At 33.2% G+C, this 23,170-nt stretch overlaps 1 protein-coding gene across 2 annotated transcripts in view; it reads left to right on the forward strand.

Moving 5' to 3' along the window:
* The window catches only part of Wdr7 (WD repeat domain 7), a 365,823-nt gene that overhangs the window by 131,892 nt on the left and 210,761 nt on the right, over positions 1–23,170 (forward strand). The window contains exons 17-19 of one of the 2 annotated variants that reach the window (XM_013510978.1): positions 3,031–3,129; positions 5,703–5,821; positions 7,817–7,940. In XM_013510978.1, the coding sequence (XP_013366432.1) occupies positions 3,031–3,129; positions 5,703–5,821; positions 7,817–7,940 (342 nt within the window). The remainder of the gene's footprint in view (positions 1–3,030; positions 3,130–5,702; positions 5,822–7,816; positions 7,941–23,170) is intronic. The other variant, XM_013510979.1, reaches the window with a different exon arrangement.

Here is a 23,170-nt window from a genome sequence, read left to right on the forward strand (position 1 = left end):
CTTTTGCCGCTGAGCTAAATCCCCAGCCCCTGTGTATGCCATTTAAAGGGAGACCAAAGGATATTGTGTACCTATATCTGTTATTATCTTCACCGGTCTTTTCATGTGCGCGTAAGCAGTTGACCAGGGTCTCAGCTAGAAAATTTCTTCCTTTTCCTTTCTTTTCTTTTTGTGGTGCTGGGGATTGAACTCAAGACCTCGTGCATGTTGAGCAAGCTCTCTACCATTGAGATATATCCCCAGCCCTGCACAATGACTGTTTTAAAGGATTCTCCTAGGTAAAACAATAAAACTTGGTGTCTTTTCTATCCCCATTTTAAAACTGTACTAAAACTGTTTTCCCTTGTGTTCCCTCATCCTTAATAAGGAAGGCAAATTGATATAGCAGCTTTTCTTTATTAAGAAACCAAATGCAAGTGCTTGATGATGTTTTATGGTATAAATCTTTAATATGCAAGCCAGGTGTGATGGCACACGCCTGTAATCCTAGCACTCAGGAGGCTGAGGCAGAAGGATTGCTGTGAGTTCCAAGCCAGTCTGGGCTATATAGTGAGTTCAAGGCCAGCCTACATTACATTTTGAGATCCTATCTCAAAAAAAAACACTCCCAAAAAACCCCTCAAATCTTTGCTATTCAGTTCCACACATAACTTTATTATGTACATTAAATTTTGAGTTTTTTATTTTGGAGGTGGTATTTTTCTTTTAATTTCTGTTGTTGATTTTTCTGTATGTGGACAATTGTAAAAGCTGTGGCAGTTTCTCAGAAAATTGTGAAAATAGTTCTAGATTCTGCCATTCTAGTTATAAAGTTGTTTTAGTATTTTTTGACTGTGATGCTGAAGTTTGTAAAAAACTATATTTAATCTGATTCCTTGAGTTCACTTATAATATTTTTCTTGATTTATATAATACCCATAGAATTTATTAAAGATTTTATATGAAATGTCATTTAAACATGAATTCAAAAATATAATACCCAGAGTCTTGATTTTTCCTCACATTGGACATGGTTATTTATGTTGAACATTGTTGTGTTATATTATGCTTATCTTAGCAATTATGCTAGTCACATTTCTAGTTTCCCTGTATCCTTGGGCCCTTAGAAAGTGTTGTGGTTTGGCTAGGTGTGGTGCATCTGTAATCACAGCACTTGGCAGGCTGAGGCAGGAGGACTGCTGTGAGTTTGAGGCCAGCCTGAGCTACAAAGTGAGCTCAAGGCCAGCCTGATCTGCATAGCAAGACCCTGCCTCTAAAAGACAAAAAAAAAAAAAAAAGAAAAAAAGTACTGTGATTTAATGCTACTACTCATTTGATATATCTAGTGTAATGATCACTCATTACTAAATTTTATTCACTGGATTTTCTCACCCTGTTACTATAGTGTCCTTTGAAAATTAAGGATAAAATTACACAGACTTAACACACTTTTTTCAGGGATTAAAAAAAAAAAGTGAAATTACAGAAAAGTTTCAGCTGTTAGAAGCCACAGAATAACTTTCTCAATATTTTATAGCACAAAAGCCAAAACCTGAAAATTTATCCCTTGCCGCTAATGTTAACCAACTTCTTTCATGGAGTGGTAAATTTTTTTATAGGCCATTTTAACTGAATTTGTAATTACATATGATAAATAAAATTGTTCAGTGGAATATAGAAATATGTGGGATTTTGTCCAAGATTACTTTATAAAGGAGTTCCTAAATTTATGAAATACATAAATGAAAGCAACTATTTTTTCCTAAGTATAACATTATAAAATAACCTTAGTTTTATAAGGAACAAAACCAGGACTGTCCTACTAATAAAAAAGAATTACAATTTCCCCGGTAAAACTTTCATGGATGCAGGGGGGCTAATGGAGTACAGGAGGGTTTCATGTATGTCTTAGCGTTTATGGAATTAAATTTTCTTTCTTTTTTTTTTTTTTTGCTACTGTTTGTGGACTTCTGTTAATTGTACCGCTTTCCTCACACGTGCCTCATTGACATTATGATGCATTCGTGTGGAAATTATGAAAAAGTTGTTTTCATGCAGCTGTCCTATCATCACAAAAGAACTTCACTGCATGAAAAGCAAACATATCATTCAGCAGACAATGCTTAATCTGTTCAGGAGCCAAACCTATTGCTGTTCAATGACAGGAGAAAGGAGAGGGATTAATTTGAAGATGCTTGTGCATGACATATGGTAATTTCTCCATAGGAAGGAAGTGTCAAATGGTGACCTCTAAATCTTAACATTGACCTCCAGTTGTAGAATGTGTGTGCCATACGGTCCTTTTACTTTTTCATATGATAATTTAAGCTGCAACATTTTCCTGACAACAAAACTTTTTTGGGAGGGTGGGGGTTGGTTTATCTATTCTATAGGAATTATAAAATTCACAGTAATTGTTTTTAGTATAGACAGCAGTTGTATCATGAACTATTGTTTACACTTCAGTAAATGAAAGTATAGTAAGATTCTTCTGACAAGAGTAAACATCATAATGTGGTTATATTCCTTACAGGTTGGTATATTTTAAATTGGTCTTTGTACAATGAGTATGGAAAATTGAAATGTTTTCATTGAATATTGGTTTGAGATACTTAAAAATAGTTTACACATAATGTTAGAGACTAAACTTATAAAAATAATCCACAATATGAAGACTTATTTGAACATTTTTGTTATGAGGTACATTTTAAAAATTGAATCACATTTTATTAATTTTTAATATGTTGCTTTTTAAAGGATAGCCTTCATTATTATAGAGCTATGTTTTGACATCATTCATCTATAATAGTGAATAAATTTTGACTTTAAAGGGAAGTTAAACTATACTACAGATGCTATTCAATAAAATACATCATTTCCCTACTGTAATCTTTAATAATCATCCCTTTTGATTAAAACATCATTTTTCAGTTCTACGTTCGCTATATTTTGCCAGTTTTGTTTTTCATTCTTCACTAATACTGAGCTTTTTTTCAGAAACTGCTGTACCTCAATTCTCTCCTCTTTATTTCTTCTATTTTCCTCTGCAAGTCGCTGCACCTGTTGTTTCCACTCGGTCTGACGCTGATCACTCTGGCTCTGACTCTGCTTCTACTCCTGCTTTACATACCTGTTTCTTAGTAAATGAAGGTATTCCCTCTCAACTTCCTAACAACTTTTCTTTCAATCTGTGCTTTATTCTAATAGACATGTTCTTTTTATCTGATTTATACATCCATCTGCTTTGTTATATTTGAGATCCTAAAGTTCCCACTTTGTAACTTTATTTGCTGATATCAGTGACAAGAGCCAAGAGCTAGTTACAAAAATGTGGCATTAGTCCTGGCTGCTCTAAACCAGAATGCCAGTATCATTTAAAATGCTACTAAAGGAATGCAAAGATGCTAGTCTTCCCTGTGAAGTAAAAATTGAGCAGTGAGTTGGTTTTCATAGCGTTATTTGCCATGTGCCAGAATTCATTTTACGTATAGAATTAGTCTGTGGCTAAAAAATACTAAAAAACACTGTTGTGTTTTTAGACAACTATCTACAGTACCCTGGTTAGAAGGGGAAATGAGGGAAGCTCCTAATTTACATTCTCATTTGAAGTCCTCCGATTGATTACAAGCTGATAAGAAGTCAGCTATCCTGTTACTATTTCTGCTTCAGGCTGAGGCAAAAATCCATTATATCAATCTTTAGATTTAGTTGGGCTACCATATTATTCCTGTGGAGTTAGGCAAGAGGAAACTAATTTTAAAGCTCTGAAAATGTAACTGGGATCTGCAAATCTTTGTTTCCCAAGACCCATCTACTAATATTTGTAACACCTGGAAACTTAATGGAACTTGTGAGCTCTGTATTACACTGTCCACACTGTGGTCTCCATCTTTGTTTGTATAATAAAAAAAGAGTAAAGTTACAGAATCTAAGCTATAACTCAGAATGATTCTGACTCTTCACTAAAAAGCAAAACTGTGAGTCCATATGAATGGAAGTAGTGATGAAATAGAGCCGTAGCAAATAGCACTCCTTTGGAAAGAAAATAGGGTAATTTAAAACTAGAATTTCATTTTGTGTTTGGTTTCCCTATCATAGAACTGTATTAAAATTTGTGAATTAGAACTGGATTTCAGCAAAAATAATTAGGGTCATATTTGTAAAGCTATTGAAAACAATAGGCATTTATTAATTTTGAAATAAACTTAGACTTTGGATGTTGGTGAGAATCATGATAAAAATAAGATTTACTACAAAATATTTTTATTAAACATTAAAATACTTTTAAGAAAACACAGAGTAGTAATATATGTATACCTACATACATATCCCAATGTTATAGTAAATTATAAACTAAAATGTGTGTACCTATTACTTTAATGTAATTATATATGCTATCAATTGATAAGAATTTCCTCAAAGGATGAATCTTTAAATAGGTGACTTATCTGTCTCTTTCAGTCTGTCTCTCTGTCTCCCTTTTTATCAATCCCAAAGATCATTTTTTTTCCTTTTTGAGACAAGGTCTTGCTATGCAGTTCAGGCTGGCCTTGAGCTCACTTTGTAGCCCAGGTTGATCTAAAACTTGCAACAATCCTCCTATCTCAGCCTCTCTAATGCTGGGATTATAGGTGTGCGCCACCATGCCTGGCTTCAAGTGATCATTTTAAGTTTTATGGTAGTGTTTTTGCATTGTTTTTGAAGACTACAGTTTAGATTATTTTAAAACATTGATTTGCTGAAATCCTGTGCTCATAGATAACTTACCTTGTAATATGGTAATGGGCTGTTTTTGTTTTTAATATTAATTCTTAAGTATTTTTCTTTAAATATTACTCTCAGGAGATGGTAATTTTGTGCATTAATAATGGACATACATAATTTGGGAAGAATGAGGCATTTAATGTATATATAGGGATATTTTTAGAAACCTTTAAAATAGTTAAAATGATTGAAAATGTCTGTATGCTGATACTTTCAGATATTGCATTGGTATACAGTATTTATCTTTGTCATATAATCAGGCTCCATATTTTGAATTAGAATTTGGAAAATGTAACTTTTATTCCTGTAAGACAGAGTTAATAATGCTTAAGACTGTAAACTTGGGGTTCTTAGGCTTTTATTTTGTGGAATATCTGAATTTATTTTTCCTTTTAAATTGGCATCTTGTTACTTATTTCAGTTATGACTGTGATTAAGTATCTAATTCGTTTTGTAAGAAGGATCATAACTACCCTAATTAAAGGCCCTTGACAGAGAAGAGAAGACATCTTGTTGCTGAGGCTAGGCTAGCACACAGATGGCCATGCCTTAGGTGACATACACTTATGGATATCTGTGTGAATGCCCTTTTAACTGACAACAGTTTTGCATCTATAGCTTTTATAATCTGTTTATTTTTATCCTCACCAGTTTCCTGTTATATATTTTATTTTAGAAAGAGTGTTCAGAAATGTGTTTTCCTTGTGAGTTAGCTTATACTTTGTGCGAATATCAGTTTTGGTTTTAAGATGTTGAGTTTTTATAGGTATCAAATACATGATATAGGGATGAAATAGATTTGGTATAGTTCTTTATATGGGATGTCTCATTTAATTAAAATATTTAAAACATAACTTAGTGGATCTACCTTGTTTCTGATCCATATACATGAAGAAAAACTTTTTCCTTAGGGAATAACAAAATGTTTACCGTGTTTGTGATATGTCACGTTTCAACAGGATGGAGTCAGTTAGCTGCCATGCACTGTGTTATGCTGCCGGACCTGCTGGGATTAGATAAATTTAGGCCTCCGCTTCTAGAGATGCTGGCTCGAAGATGGCAGGATCGATGCTTGGAGGTAATGTTGAGGTGATAAAGATAGTAACACAGGAATATTAAAAATACTTGATCAAATGTAAATTCGAAAGTAAATGGTTAATATTTATATTGTTTAACTTATTGCTGGTTGATCATGTAATAGGAAATATGGATTCTTAATTTTCCTTTTTTTCTTCCTTGGTTTATATACTAAACATTAATGTTTCAACTTAGTATTGTTTTAATTCAGTGACTGATAAAAAGTTCCACATAATTTGAAGAATTTTTTTTTATGTGTGGTAGTGGAGATTGAACCCAGGGAACACTCAAGCAGTTTCTTAGCCCCTCCTCTTCCTTTTTTAAAATTTTGAGACAGAGTGCCGCTGAGTTTTCCAGGCTGGCCTTCAGTGCACAGTCTCCTGAGTAGCTGGGCTTCCAGGCTTGCACCACCATGCCTGGCTAGAATTATTTAAGTATTGGTTTCTACATAAATGATACATACACATGCACAAGAAATGCATGTAACCTCTTTCCTCAAGATCGCATATTCAGTATATTCACATCCGTCAAATCCCAGGTGAATAGTTATAGTCCTGTGGAAAGTAATGAAATGAGCAAAATGAGAAGGTCTTTGGAATTAGAAGAAAAATGAGTCTGAATATCAATTCCAACAATTATTTACTTAATGATTTTGGACAGTTTACTTAGCCTATTTGAAACTCATTTGTAAAATGGGGATAATAATATAATCTTTGTGAGATTGCTGTTGAGTTCAAATAAAATAGCAAGTATAAGTCCTTATACATATTATTTGGGTTATAATATCACAGGAACTTACAAATGTTTTATAGACATTTTCCTCATTATAACATTTGAATTGCATGGCTTCAGTAGTTTTTGTTGTTCAGAAATTTAAATTTCCCATGTATAAATACAGTCACAAAGTACCTAACAAAGGGTTATGTTCTTAGAAAGGTGTCTGTCCCTGGGTGACTTTGCTGTGTGAACTTCATGCAGTGTGCTGATACAAAGATAACTACTGTGTCACTAGGGGATAATCTTTTGGGGCCACCATGTTATATGTGGCCTGTTGTTGACTGAAATGTTTTTATGCAGTGAATAACTAAAATATATTTATCTTTCCCGGCTCCCTTCCTCAACTACGAGTAAGACCGCAGCATACTAAAATTTTAATGTGTTTATATGGAATAATATTTTAATTTACTTCAAAAGTTGGTTATACTTACAAACAACCTCTTTACTCAAACTTGTATTCAGATATTGCATGAGTTATTCTTTCAATTATAAATGTAATAAATTTATCGTTATATCACTTAACTTTACTTTGACCTCATGCCTGTGAGACTTCTGCCAAAACAAAAGCTAAAATCTGTAAAATAAAATTGTGTGCAATATTGAAAAAAACTGATAAGATTTTGAAAAACAATTCCCTCTATGGGACTTAGAGAGTTTGTACTGTCACACAGGGTGATAGTTGCCTATTTTCTTCATGTCTTAGGTATGCACGAATCATATAGGTCTATACATACTTGTATAAACAGTACCTATTTAGCATATATAGTACCATATCATATAAGAAAATTTTCTGAATAAAGTGAGATTTGTACAGGCTGAGAGAAAACAAACTTAATACTTCTAACAATGGTTTAACAGTAATATTTATATGGAAATTTAAAAATTGAAAATTCTTATTAAAATGCAAGAATGCTTTGGAAAATGAAGTTTTAAACTCAAAGCTGATTAAATGGATAATTTTTTTTTACCTTAGAGTTAAAATATTTCAGAGTGAATTCGTTCACTGAGATGTCTGGTCTTGTGTGAGATGAAAGTGCTAGCATCCAATATATTCAACTTTAAGAACTTAATTCATTATTCATTATTTGGTTTTATTGTGTAAATAAATATGATTTCTGCTTTCTAGCTTTATTTCCATATGAGCTTTGTAATTTATAGACACTCATTTCCCTAACTCACTTGCTTTCTTTTGTTGCATTTGTTTCTATGACCTTCACAGGTAAGGGAAGCTGCACAAGCTCTGCTTCTGGCAGAGCTGAGAAGAATTGAGCAAGTGGGGCGAAAGGAAGCCATTGATGCCTGGGCTCCGTATTTACCTCAGTATATGGACCATGTCATATCACGTAAGCATTCTCATGCTTTCTAAAAAGCTTTGCAGACATGTGTAGAAAGAGTGTTAAACTCACAAATATGCATGCTACTCTCGTGTATATTACGTACCCATCAACAAAAGTAAGTCCTGTACTTTAAAGTGAAAAGAAGTTATCTTTAACTTGTGTTCCCTCCTTTTTAATTCTGTAGCAAATGATAAAGAGTTTGGTAATTTAAGAAACAATGGCAGTACTGAACCTATTATCAAAATATTCACTAATGAACTGACCTCTTACAAAATTAATTCTCAGTAAAAAATCCTGCTCTATTTGACACTAGAAACTTTCTCTGCCCATTGTATTATTGTGCTTCTGGTTGCCAGTTGGTCCCTTTTGATGTGGTGATACGAAGTTCAAATACATGACAATAGCCCTTGCAAGTTGAGGTTAGAATTATGAACCCGTAAAAAGTAAAGATGTTAGAGTTAAATGAGTGCACTATGGAAAAAAGAGAAAAATAGCAAAGATTTTGAGTGGCAGGTCTTTCAAAAGAGTATAAGCCAGCCCAGGCATGGGAGGGTGTGTCTATGCGGTACTAGAGCAGAAAGATTGCTGTGAGTTCAGGCCAGCCAGGACAACAGAGCCAGACCCTGTCTCAGAAACAAAAACCAAATGATCAAAAGAGTATTTGAAGGATTGGGGAAATTGTTGGGTGTTTTTAGATATATTTTGCAAAATAAAACCTTTGTAATCATGATGCTAGGTCATATGAACGTTAGAGAAAAGATACATTTGCTATTGTAATATTTTTCCCCTCAGAAAAATTATCCTAAACCCAAATTTGTAATATCATTTGACCCCTTCTTTATTCTAAAAACTGTTTAGAATTTTATTCTGAATGATAATGACTATAGGATACATTATTTAAAATTTCTAAGATAAAGCCTTAATGAAACTTTCATAAACCATTGTACCATTCATTTTTAAATGATCTTTTGCCAATGTCAGTTATTGTTTTTGGTAATAAATAGTTACCCGTTTGTCATATTTCTTACATATGTCAGGTAGTATGTGATTATTCAAGAAGGAAAAAACCCCCAAATCCTAAAAAAGCTATAAATGTTATTATACTGGTGTATCTACCAGTGTTTGCCAGTAGTGAGTATAGTGGGTGTTTAATTAGTCATGTGACCTTGGACACTTTAGCCTCAATATTGTCACAGCTAAAAACTAGGATTATAGTAGGACTTCATAGGATTATGATGAATATAGAATGAGTTAATCTTTAAGTGTATGGAATAGTACCTAACTCACAGTAAATGCAAGTACATTTTTCATATACAACCAAAACACCAAGCAATAACAACTGCAGTTTAAATTTGTATTTATTTGAGCACCAGAATATTTACAGTAAATATTGACTTTTATTTGCTTACTAGGAATTTTCCTATTCTGATAAAAGGAAATTAAGTTTAAAAGCTAGAACCTCTAGACATATGGACTCTATGTAAAATATTCAACCTAAAATTCATTTAGAATGTGTAGATATAAAAAAATAAATTTTTAAGAATATAAAGATGTTAAAAAAATAAGATTGGGATGGTAAAGCTCTGCTTTTGCATATTTGAAGAGTCTGGAACACATTCTGTGTTCATAACTTGTGGGTATTACTTGATGATACTTCAAAAAAATAGAATTTGGCTGATCAACTTATGATTCATTATTGAATCAAAGACCCCACAATTTAATGAGCAATGATGGGTGTAATACTGTAGAGTTGCTTGAAGGTGAAACTACACAACAACAAATACTAAACGTTCTTTTAAAAGGAGAATATAGTTATGGAAATATTCAGAAACATTTTAAGGATGTTTAAAATGGACTAATGTAAAATAGGGGAATGAATTAAAGTAGAATAAGTAGCTAGGAGTCTATTAAAGAAGGGGATATGGAATCCAGACCTTAATATAGAGAAGGTACAATAAAAGATAATTTCTAAGCCTTGATTACTGAAAATTACATATAAAAGCCCAAGAAAAAACATCAAAGATCAATATAGTGTTATATTTCTGATGGTTTGGGAAGAAAGGTATTATTAGCAATTGCAGTGGATGCCATTTTGTTTGTTTTGTTACTGAATCAGCTGCCACATAAAGGTATAGCACAACCACAGATACTCCCTGAAGCAATGATTGAAATGCATATGTTGCTAGGGGAGAGGTCTGTTGCTGGTTCCAGAGAGGATAAAATAGAAGTGAAATAATGAAAATACATACCATGATTTAGACACTTTCTCTTTGTCAGACTTTTGCTAAGTACTTAGTCTGTGTTATTTCATTTCACATTGCAGGAAGCTAGTAAAGTAGGTACTGTTATCTTTGCCAGAACCCCTACCCCTATTTTGTTTTCTTTCACATGAGTTAACTGAGATCAGGAGAGATTAAAGTATTTTCTGAAGCTCCCTCAGATACTTAAGGGATTGTCAGACTCTAAAACTCATTCTCTTACCCAGTATTTATTTTCATCCAGCTTGCTGCAGCATCGTTAGATCTTAAAGGGGGGTACAGAAGAATAAATAGATATTAGGTTTAACTAGTACTGCTTTCAGATGATGTCATTATCAGTCATATTATGTTCAAAAACAGCAAAAAGTGGAGCAGAAGGATAACTATTACAAAATTACTCTTTGATAGCTCCCGTCATTGTTTTAAAAAGCATATACTAATTTTAAAGCTTTGCATTTATAAAATTAGATTCTAGTTAATTATGGTATTCTTGAGTACTTCATAAATAAACTGAATGTTAACTTAAAATTTTACTCTTGTCACTTACTGTAACTGGCTTTTTGGTGAAAGAATAAACAAACGCATTCTATGTGTGACTAAAACATCATGCAGTAACAATTTTTGATGTAATACGTTAATTGATTCTGGAACTTTTACACTGACTGAGTGTAAAATTAGTTTTACCTCGCTTTCCTGGGAGCTTTCTATTTTAATAAAAGGATGTCATGCTAAAGGAATAGAAATTCCAAACATATTAAAGGAGAAGAAAGCATACAACAAATGAGGAATGACCACATAGGGCTGTTGAACAGATTTGCTGTCTGAAGGGATCAAAAGGTTATGGAGCCAGCTGGTGGACAGCCCACACCTGCCATACACGTGCTTGTAGTGAAATTGCCTCTACCATTGTCACTGATATTTGAAGAGATGATCATGATAGCAAGTTAAATCGTAAGACATTGTTTTAGAAACTTACAGCCTGTTTCTAGCTTAGGAATCTTAATCACTAACATAGGCAAAATATTAAACAATATATCTGGTAAATATACCACTTATTCTAAGCATTTAAAAATATGCAATAACTAAGCAATATTGGCAGCAACTAACTTGTGACTGAGCTTTGTGTAAGAGTCCCTTTATTAGATACTTATCCAAACTCATAAAATGCTCTTACCTAAAGAGCAGAATGCCATCCTAGACTCTGGCACTGTGGTAGCACTTTATCTTTGAGATGTGGGGTCAGAGGTTTAAATGAATGGTAACTTTCTCTGAATTCACAGCCAGTAAGTGATTGATCTGGGACTGAAAGGACAACTCAAGTCAACTGGCCATATTGATGGAATGCTCTGTATTTTATTTAGGTACATTATGCAGTAAATAGCCTTTTGCAGGTTTGTCTGAGAGCTAAGGAATATAATGGGCCAGGACTAGTTCCGCTTCTCAGCACTCTTGAGAGAGTTATATAGACACTTTCTGCAGAGCATTCAGCGCAGTGCCTAATACAAGTAGTGAACCTTGGCTGCTATCTCCTTTCTCTACCAGTATTGCTTTCGGGATTTTTTTCCTTATTGCCACTGTCTCAGAATTTGCTTTAATTTATATTGCCCAGGGATTTGACAATAGAATAGAGATCACTGTGGGAAGAAAAAGGAGCCATAGAGTGCCTTAACTGCAAAGCTACAGGTTTTCATAAGAATCAAGTTCTCAATTATTGAGTTATATGAGAATTTGGCTTCAGGTAACGGAGTGCCATTCTTGAATCAGTCAGGAATTATTCTCTTATCTTTGAAAATGTTAGGAATGTTTTATGTCTAATTTTTGATAGAAAATTAAAGGATTTTCTTAAACATTGTGATCCTATTTCAGTGGTAACAACACTCAAAGTATAAATACTGCATTCTTTAGTACTGACTTACAAAGATATTGTAAGTCTTTTTAAGCCTTCGTTTTGTAGTTCTTTATGTGATCATTTTTATATCCCCCAAACACTTAAAGAATTCTAATTATTTTTGCTAAATAGGGATTAATGTGATTTTTGTGAAACTATTGAGGGTTTGGATGAAGATGAATGTTACGGATTTCTGAGATTTCTTTCAAAGTGAAGATTTTTTACAGAACTCACTTTATATATTTCTTGTTTGTGACATTCTACATGTACATTTTGATAATTGACTTTTTTATGAGGTCAAGCACCTGCTAGTTTATGAAATATACCCACACTTGCCCTTCATTCCAGGCGGTGACTTCTCTGAGGTAAATGCTGATGGTTCCCGATTTCCTTTGCCCTGTGATGCAGAGTGACCTTATAGGGCATGAGGTCACAAGTGTAATTATTTCTCCTACATTGTATTCTGCTCACTCACAGTGGTTCATCTCCTCTTTTAGTTTCAGAAACGTTAAACATATAAAAGTCACTACTGTTATATAAATCAAAATCTCTCCTAAAGAGAGTGCCCTTGTAATTTTATGCAGTTATGTCCAATGTGGTATTAATTTGCAAATTTATCATCTCAGATATTGATAGAAGGATGTGTAACACATCGTGTTTAATACGTATTGATGTCATCAGAAAGCACAATCCTTTGTTCTTATCGGGTCCCTGCCTTTTTAGCTTCCTTTTGTGTTAAGGTTACCAGGGTTAGGCTCGTCTTTTTATCCCCCTTGGAAACAGAATAGGATTTCTTTGTTCAATGAAAGACACTCCTAGTAAATGTTTTGGGTTTGACTTTCAACAAGCCACACTGTAGTACCTATTTTAACCTGGAATTGAAGTCACTTTTCTGATGATTATAAAGTAGTGGTCATTCTGAGCACAAATGTGGATGGACCAACAATATACAAGAAGGTAAGATGGAACTATATTATAGAAGTAGTGGAAAAATATATTGTAGTTGGTGAAAATAATTTAAATATTAATGTAATCTCTGGTAGGCAGATATGTTCAGGGTTTGTGGTGGGAAGCAAATAGGGGAAAGGACAGGGAAGGGGTTTGCTAAATATGATTTAAGTGAGTCTTGCTTCACCTCTCGAAGTCCTTGAACTCACAGCATTCTTTCCTTCCTTTTTAAAAAATACATATATTCCTCAGTTACTTGGAACTCTCTGAGATAGTCATTTTTGGAGAAGGATTTTCTGGATAGCTGAGTATTTTAAAAATCATTGGATGCTCAAATTATTTTTAAAAATTATCCATTTTTGTTGAAATATTTCAAAAACATCTGTGCTTTTTTAAATACCTCAGTAACTGGAGTTGTTATTTTGGCCCACGCTGTAAAATTACCACCACTTGCTTACTAAAGAGAGTGTACCCTGTATCTGAATGAAAATGTCCCCAGATGAATTTGCTTCTTATATTTCATATGGTACCTTATTTAGTTATCCTGCCTCCTCTTTTTATTGTCTAGTAATTGTTACCAGTCTTTAATTGCTACTGGGCTATTTCATCTCATTCCTATTAGTTTCTGCCTGATTTCCAGTTTGTTCTTTCCAGTGTTGTAGGAATATGGAAGCCACGGAACCAAACATACTTGAGTTAAATATTAAATGAGTAAATTAGCTAAAAATAAGGGTGTAGTGATGAAGTACCTAAGCTTTAGTGCAAGCACTTTGTGGTCTTCCTGTTGGCACCTCGCTTTTTGCTTACTTAGCTACTTCCTTACTTAACTACTTCCGTAGGTCTTCTGTGGGATGTGGGTCTCTTTTTGAGTAAGAGTATTCTAATTATAATTGGGGAAAGGAAAGGATAATAATTCAGTTGCACCTAAAGAACTGATAATTCTAAAATATCTCCTTTGTAATGGCTGTTTTGATGAATCAGCTGAAATTAAAAGGTTGAGCTTTCCACAGAAATATCTGTACTTTCTTCATATTCATAAGCCAATTGCAAATGATTATGCATTGTAATTAGAAAAGGAAAGCATTAAATTATGACTGATACAGATAAAACACATTTCTGTTCTCTGTGAATTTTTGCACTGTGAGACAGCAAGGGTTTGTCTTAAAACGAACTGTATTATGCAAAGCACAATTCTATATTGTGTGTTTGCAGTATTTCATTGGGACCTGAGGCATTTGTTCTCTTTTTTCTTCTAGAGTATCAGAGCTATTGAGCTTAATTTTAAGCGCTCTGAACTGATCATGTGTTTAACAGCATTAAAATGTTCTACTTATCTATATTTGGCCAGTAACCTAAAGGAATGACAATGAAATTTCTTCTTATGTGGTCACAACTATCTAAAAAGAAAATTCCTTCCATATATTACTTGTGTGCTTTGAGGTAATATTTAATAATCTTGTGATATTCCTCATAAGTTTTTAATAGTCTTGGAAATTGAAGTAGTAAAAAGGTAAATTAAAAATGAAAGCATTCCTGGATAGATTGCTTATTCAGATTTCCAAGTAATAAACAGAAAACCCTGTTATCAAGTAATGCTGTAGGCAGGGAATGCTATAGGGTTTAAGTAACTTTGTGGTACCAGGAAATTCCTCTGTGTGAGAGATACTCGAATAATGGAGCCAGAAGTCTGCTTTCTCGTTACTGACAGGGGCCCTATGCCATATTGTGAAACAAAGCAAGGAGTGACGTGTAAAGAGATTCAGCCACATACTTGTTCCTTGTGTAGCAGTGAGGATATGGGGGATTCCACCAGTTGTGCCTCTCTCCATCTGATACTACTTAGGGGTGCTGGCAATCATGTGGCCTATGTGACAAAGATGCCGGACTTGAAAGAGCTTCAAATAATTTTAATGATTTCTTCACACTTCCTTTTTGTTGTTCACAAATCTCTCCCTGTCTCCATCCCTTCAATGCAGAAATTTGTCGCTTCCTAGAGTTGTAGTTGGTGACAAAACCCCTAGGAGGCATAAGTGGCTTTCTCTGAGATATTTGTACACTTACTGCTTTAGGAAGTTGAAGGTACATTAAGCCTGGGAAGACTATTTTGTAAAAGAAAATAACCCATTCAGCCTGATAAATTCTTTTTTTAAAAAAATGGAGTTCAAATGGAAATGTGTGATATACCTTCAGCTGAGATTCTAGTGGCCTTTCCTGTAATAAATGGCCTACTATTACTTGCTATGAAGAGTATGATATTGATTTGTACCATTATTCTCTTGCTGATTTGCTGAAGAACAAAAATTTATAATGCTAATGGAAATAAAGTACTTTACAAAACACTGCACATGAATATCAGAGCATGTTTTTTGTAGTACAGCAAGTGTCTAGTAAGCTTTTAAATATATACTTTCTTTATTTTAATACAGATTACACTAGTACAAGTACTGAGTCCTGCTGAACTTGTTTTTTTTATGGAACAAAAAGCTGACTTTATAATTATGTGATATTTTAACTCTTGCACACTGAATATATGCATGAATCCAATTTTGATTTGTAAGACATTTATAATTTTACACCATATTTCTAATTTTCCTGTCTGTGTTGATTGAATATTATATACATTTGCATTATTCTATTATTTTACTTTAAAGCTTTCCTATAATCTGCTTATGACAAAATAGATCTTATAGTTTGGAAGGAAAAACAAAAATTTAAATTTATTGTAAGGAAATTATACAAACTGATTTTACTTGTGCTCATTTGATTGTCATAGCTAATAGATTTTGTTCTAGGGTTGTTTATAAATTCTGGGATTGAACTGATCAAATTATACTAAAATATCCTTTTAAATTCATTCTCCCTTTCCTCATACTTTTTAAAGTATAGCATTCTGTATTTTAATTTTTCTAGTGATATTTTCTTATATCCCTGTTTATTAAGATTTTGATACAAGTATATATTTTAAATGTTTTAGTATTTAGCAGTGATTTCATTGTGCATGACATTTATAGAGTTGGTTAATATTTTAGCACCTCTAGTACACAAACACAAAGAAAAAAATTTGTTTTATATGTTTTAACACTCGAATTGACCTCAGCAAGATTGAGATTGATCTGGTTTCTTCTTTCAGCCTGTTAAATGCCAATCCAGTCATCTGTAACAATACTTAGTATTTTTGTAATTTTTCGTACATATTTTCTGTTCTATAAAACTTACTCATCACTTGAAAAGATTTTCCTTGCTTTATTTAGAGATGAAAACAACCACAACCATGTATTTTTATTGCTTGTTTTTAAAAATTGTGTCTACAGCTAATGTCAGTGCTATAATCACAGTTCTTTTTTGTAATCCTATGAAAGGACTTAACAATTTACTAGGAAAAGATGATGAGACTTACATTTGAAATGTATATTTGGGCTACAGACCACTCAGCTTTGAGAAATGGAAGTAAAAGAGGAAAGAAAGGTGATTCTTAATACATAAATGTTCCTGCTGATTTAAAAACACATAGTTAAATTACTTCTTTGTACTAATTAAACACTTAGACTACTTCTGGCTTAGCTTGTGGATACAAAGATATAAATAAGCTTACTTTTGAGTACCTGTATGTTTCAGGCATGAAGTGAAGAAGGCTTTTTTTTAAACTTACTGATAAAGGGTGCCTTGTAGGTCTTCCTCAGGTTTTGTTTTGTAATTGTTTTTGCCCCATAAGCAAGGGTCAATCCTCAAATAATATCAAGATTGGAGAAACTAGACTAGGAAGAAGTCTGTAAATTTGAGGTGATGGGTGGAGCATTGGGCAGGATAAGCTTTTTATGAAGAGTCATGCTGCTTTTCATAAACTGTTTGCTTAGGATCACTTTCAAGTTACCACATGAGTTAAGATGTCCCTATGTCCAAGGTATGATTGGGCTTCTGAGATCCTCCCAAGCTTTCCCCGTATAGAGGTAGATGGTTACTTCGGGTCAGAAGCCTTTCCTATTCCATCTCCTCACTGCCGACTCTTGTGGAGAAGGGCTGTAGCATGATGGGTCTCAAAGGCAAGGTGAGCAGCAGGAGGGATCAGTTTCAAAAAGTGATTCTCTTACACTTTACTCCTTCCTCAACCATATGTCTGTTCTTTTTTCTTTTTTATATTTCAGAGTTTCCAAATCAAATAACAGTAACTAGGGATAAAAATACTGTCTTTTGAAAAAGTTTTAAAATGGTGTGTAACTGACTAATTTACTGAGTCTGACAGATAATTGTGGAGAAATCTAATGGAAAGAGGAGCATCAGAATATCTGGCACCATGTCCTCTTTAACCGGGAGATCACTGATCACTGTTTTGTGTATTTGTTGGTTTGGTAAAAGGATAAGAATGAACAAATCTACATTTTTCAAACATTTTAGATAGTAAAAAAATGTGAACTCTTACATGTGAAATCTTAACTGAGGCCTGAATATGAAAAAAAGATAAAAGCTTAACTAGTTTCTTTAGGGAGTTTAATTTTTTTTTTTTTTCGGTTAAAAATACTACAGTATTTGTTCAGTGAAACTGTCATGCTATTTTTTTTTTTGCCTTCGGGATATTCCATCTAGCATAATTGCAAACTACTTTTTTTTTTTTTTTGCCTTCGGGAGTTCCATCTAGCATAATTGCAAACTACTTAATTACCAGCTCACTAAAATGCCATCTCGCTGTAACACAGTGATTTTCTGTACCATACAATGCTGTAATGCACACATGTGCATGTACACACACACACACACAGTAGATTAGTGAAGAGTCAATATAAAGTTTATCTTATACATAGGGGAATTATTCAGATTGTACCGGGAACTGAACTCATGACCTTGCGCTTGCCAGGCAGGCGCTTTGCCGCTGAGCTAAATCCCCAGCTCCTAGATTTGTTATCAAGCAGGATAACTTCATTCTTCTGTAACTCTTACAGTTTTCTGTGGCACCTTGGGAAATCTACTGTTGCTACTTGTCCAACAGAGAACCGACTGTGCTCTTCGTAGAGCTTCGTAATAGATTGCACCTGGCAGCTGACAGTGGCAGAGTGTCTGCTCAGTGTGGGCCTCAACATACTGTCTGAAATAGCTGTCTCCAGGAAGCACAGAAACAATGTTGAATTTGCCATGTTACTGTTTGGTACATACTTCATTATTTTTATTTGAAATATGCTAACATGGGAGACCTGGATTGGCCTGCTGTCTGATTTTAGAACTTAAATAAGACTGTATAGTTTGATTACTGATTTATATAGTCAGTAATCTTTTAGTAACCACCATTCATTTGACAGTCCTCTGTAATAATCATTTTTGCCCATTTTACTGAGTGAATCATCACTGAATGAGATTAAATAAAGTTTTTTTCCCAATGTGATAGTAAGTACAGTAGTTTCTGTAATATGTTCTATGTGGAATCAGTAAATTGATCTGTACACCTTTGTAAGAAATGTAGTATGTTACTTGAGTTTTGGTTATTTTTCTTTCACATTAAATATTTAAAAGTAGATTATATTTTAGATTACATTTTTTGGTTGAGAAATTCGTATGTAATTAATTCTGTGTGTATTCGTTTCCTCTTTGTACCACTGGCTACACATGCCTTGTGGTCCTGCAGTATGCATGCTTTGGCCATTGTGAACAACAGAAATGAAGTGTATTGTTCAACTACATAAGCATGATAATAATACATTACTTTTTTTAAAACTTTGGTAAACGCTGTAGAGATATTCTAAAGAAGCTGTAAATGCTTCTTACAAAAGCAGATATTCCTCTTTCTATTAGTTATTGGCCAAGCATCTTTAGTAGTGATTGGTAAAAGGCTAGGGATTTGGGGAAAAAACACATCCAGTACATACAATTTAAAGGAATTGTATTAACCTTTACTACTAATCAGTAAATCTTTTTTTCTTATTCCTTTTGGAGTTGCTGCATGGAGTTGTTAGAATGACTTGTTAAATGATCTGTTTGAGTGCTGAGATAAAACTTTATAGACTGAGTTTGGATAGAAAATGTACATGTTTGTCTATTCAGTTTTTAAAACTTCTTTATCTTAGAATTTCTCAAACATCTATAAAAGTGGAGAGTAATGTGATGATCTTCCATGTAGCAACTACCTAATCTCAGCTGTTACTAACTCTTGGGAATTTATTTTGTTGATACTCCTTCATCTTCTGTACCTCAGTATTTTGAAGCCATTTTCAAACACAGTATCACTTTTTATATAAATACCTATTTAGATCTTAAAACATAAGGACTCTTTAACAAAAGAATTATAAGACCATTAGAATGCCAAAAAATTAAAATTAATTTATTAACAGTATTCAGTAACTAAAGGTTTATATTTCCATAGTAAGTCTTGTAATTGCTTGTAAAATTTGTTTATCTAATTTGAGGTTCAAAGAAAGACCCATGTATTGCGATTGACTATCTCCCTTATAGTTCTTTCAATCTATAGGCTTTCTTTCTGTCAATAAATCAATCATTTGTTTGACTGTAGTCCCCTTTTCCTTGTGATTTATTTGTGGATGATATAATAAAAAATGTGTACTGCAATGATCTTTGCTTTTCTTTTCATTTGTGTGGCAAATTTTGATATTCTAAATTCTCACGTGCCTTCTTTTTTAGCTACAGTACTTCTCAAAGGAGATTTGATCTTATCAACTATTTTAGACCCTGAGCTACACTTTAGTAAGGACAGTCTTAAATAATTTATAAAATTTATTTATGTATTTATGTATATTTTTATTTTAGTATTAGTGTGAGTTCATAGGTTGAACATATTTAGGTTATGATCCAATGTAGTAATTATTATTGTTCAAAATGCTCCCATGTTTATTCAGTGGGAGCCTCTTTAATTGATTTCTGAATCCTTTTGATGAAACATTGATAATTTATTTGCTCATAAAATATTCTGTACTTACCTTGTGTATTTTCTCACTCAGGCCTGAAACAGCTCAGGTAGCAACCTTGGTCTTTTCAGTGGGAAATGGTATTTTTAAGATCACAAATTGAGTTATGTTCCTTGCTATTTGGTTGTTCACAGCTACTGCCCTTTTGGGTAGGTTTTTCTATTCATACGCACTTTTGTTTGGATCTTAAAATTACATGTAATACTTTGAGTTTGTACTAATATTTCCCATTGTGTATCGAACTACAGAATTTTTACTTATTTCATTGAGATTACATCTGCTTTCTCCTACTCATAATCTCAACTCTAAATCACCACTATGTGATTGCTCATCTGCTTTTACCTTGAAATACAACACTTAACAATTTCTATTTTTATGAATTTGACTACCCTTCTTATATAAGTGAAGTCATACAGTATTTGCCTTTTTGTGACTGGCTTATTTCACTTAGCGTACTGTCTTCAGGTTTTGTGTGTGTTGTAGCATATGTCAGAATTTAGGCTGAATATTCCATTGTATATATTTACCCCATTTTATTTATCTGTCCATTCATTAGTGAACATTTGAGTTGCTTCTACAAAATGAAAGTGTGAATGTTGACTAGTATGGATATTGCTGCTGTGAACTTTGGTATAAAAATATCTCTTCACGACTATGCTTTCAACTCTTGAATATATATTTAGAAGTGGAGCAGTTGGATCATGTAGTGATTCTATTTTTAGTTTTTTTTGAGAAATCTTCATCCCATTTTCTGTAATAGGTATAGCATTTTAAATTCCCACCAGTGTTGCACAGGGTTCTAATTTCCTCATTTTCCTCAACAACCCTTGTCATTTTCCATTTTATTGTTAGAAGCCATCTTAATGGATGTGAAATGATATATCTTTGTGGTTTGGATTGCATTTTCCTAATTGTGAGTGATGCTGAATGTCTTTTCACATGTTCATTGACTATGTATTATCTTCGGAGAAATGTCTGTTCAAGTCCACTGCCTAGTTTTTCATCTTTTTGCCTGCTTTTTTGTTATTGAGTTGAAAGAATTCCTTATATGTTCTTTGTTAACTTCTTATCAGATGTATTATTTGAAAATATTTTCTTCCTTTCTGTCAGTTTCTTTTTTGCTCAGTTTAGTGTCTCGACACACAGAAGTTTTTAGTTTTGATATAGTCTAACTTACCTATTTTTACTTCTATTGCATGTGCTTTTAAGAAATCAAGCTATCCAATGTCACAAAACTTCCTTTAGGCTTTCTTTGGATAATTTTATAGTTTTAAGTCTTTACATTCCGGCATTTTAACTATTTTGAGTTAATTTTTATGTATAACATAAGCCCAAGGTTCAATTTAAATATTGTAGTTATAGATATCATTCAGTTTTCCATGCACATCCAAATGCATGTCTCACCTAGTTTTCTCATGTAACATATCCTGGAGATTAAGGCATTCCTTATCTCTTTCCATCCTTTTATTAGCTGTGTGATACTTTCATTTTATTGGTGGGCTATGTTTTATTGATTAACATTTGGATGAATGCACCTTTTTTTCTATCATTGGTATTATGAATGGACCTGTTCATATGTCTTTTCTTTTTCTTTCTTTCCCTCTTTCTGGATCATCTGTCTTAGATACATTTATAGAATTGCCATTGCTGAGTTTAAGGTTGTTTATATATGTAATTATATTTTCTATATTATTTTTCATGTGTGATAACACTTTGCATTTTGAGCACAGTGTATGTGAGGGTGTCTCTTTCTGCTTTCTTCCCAGTAGAACATGTGTTAATCCTTTTGCTTTTGGAATCTTGTGACCATGATATGTGAGAAATAAAATCTCATTGTCGTTTTATTTTTTCATTTTTCTGTTAGGAGTTAACTTAGTGTCTTTTCATATGTTTGTCTTTTGAATTTGTGTTGAACAGTTTCTATCTTGGCTCATTTTGTATATGGGACTGTTTGATCAACCCTTTTAAGATTTAAGTATTTTCTAGTTTGCCATATTCTTTTTAATTTTTTATTTTTTTCTGGTACTGGGAATTGAACTCACGACCTTGCACTTGCCAGGCAGGCACTGTGCCACTGAGCTAAATCCCCAACCCCTCCATATTCTTTTTATTTTGCTTATGATAATTCCTTCATCGTCCTTTTTTTACTCTAACGCCAAATTCTTTTTTAAGATGATGGAGGGTTTTTTTGTTATAGGATTTTTCTGATATTTTCTTCTGATACTTAATCATGTCTCCCTTATGTCAGTTAATATTGGTTCTGCTTAATGTATGAAGAATGGACAATATCGTTTGTTACATGCTGTTTATCCTAAAGGGGCTTACTGTACAGTAAGTTTCTGAATGTGGTTCTGTCTGCTTTATCCCATGACCTGTAATTAATTTATATTTTAACTTTTAATGGTTATGGCCCTCTTCTTCCCCAAAGCCCTTCTTTTTTGAGTTTTCCTGACTGTTCTTGCTTTTTTTCCCAATTAACTTTATAATCAACTTCTTTAACTTGAGGGGAAAATACAATGCCATTTTTATTGTGATTCTGTTTAATTTATAAAGTAATTGAAGAAAAACTGACATATTTAGAGCATTAGGTAATCTAAGAATAGGAGAAATAACTTGTCATTTGTTTAAATCTTTACTGTTTTTCAGATTTAAAATTTTTCCCCAAACAGTTTTGGAAATACTTTTTTTATTTTGTTTTGTTTCATTTTTTGTCTTTTTGAAACAGGGTTTCACTCTGCAGTTTGGGCTGGCCCCACTCTCACAGTGATCCTCCTGCCTCAGCCTCTCTAGTTCTACGATGTGCAGGCACACAGCACCACACCCAGCTTAGGACATATGTTAAGTCATTTTTCTGGGAGTGTATTTTCCTTGCATGACATTTTTAAAGTAGTTTTTCTTGCATATATGAATGCCATTGACCTTTCATTAGTTATATAACCTGATATATAAAATTTTCTTGCTGTTTATATACACTTTGCTGATTTTTTATTTTTCAGATCTACATAATCATTTCATTTATAAAGAAATAGTTTTACATCTTTTTCAGCTACTATGCCTCTAACTACTTTATATTATTATGTTAGTGCTAAATCAGGACTGTGCCAACATAGTACTAAATAGGAATTGTAAATATAACACATATTGTATGACACTGATGAGCTTCTTTACTTTGAAGGTAAATTGTTTGTAGATTGAAATTACAGCTGCACCAGTTAGATACCTCATTGAATATTCATA

The sequence above is a fragment of the Chinchilla lanigera genome, unplaced genomic scaffold, assembly GCF_000276665.1.
Source record: "Chinchilla lanigera isolate Chin_1 unplaced genomic scaffold, ChiLan1.0 scaffold00001, whole genome shotgun sequence".
Taxonomy (NCBI): domain Eukaryota; kingdom Metazoa; phylum Chordata; class Mammalia; order Rodentia; family Chinchillidae; genus Chinchilla; species Chinchilla lanigera.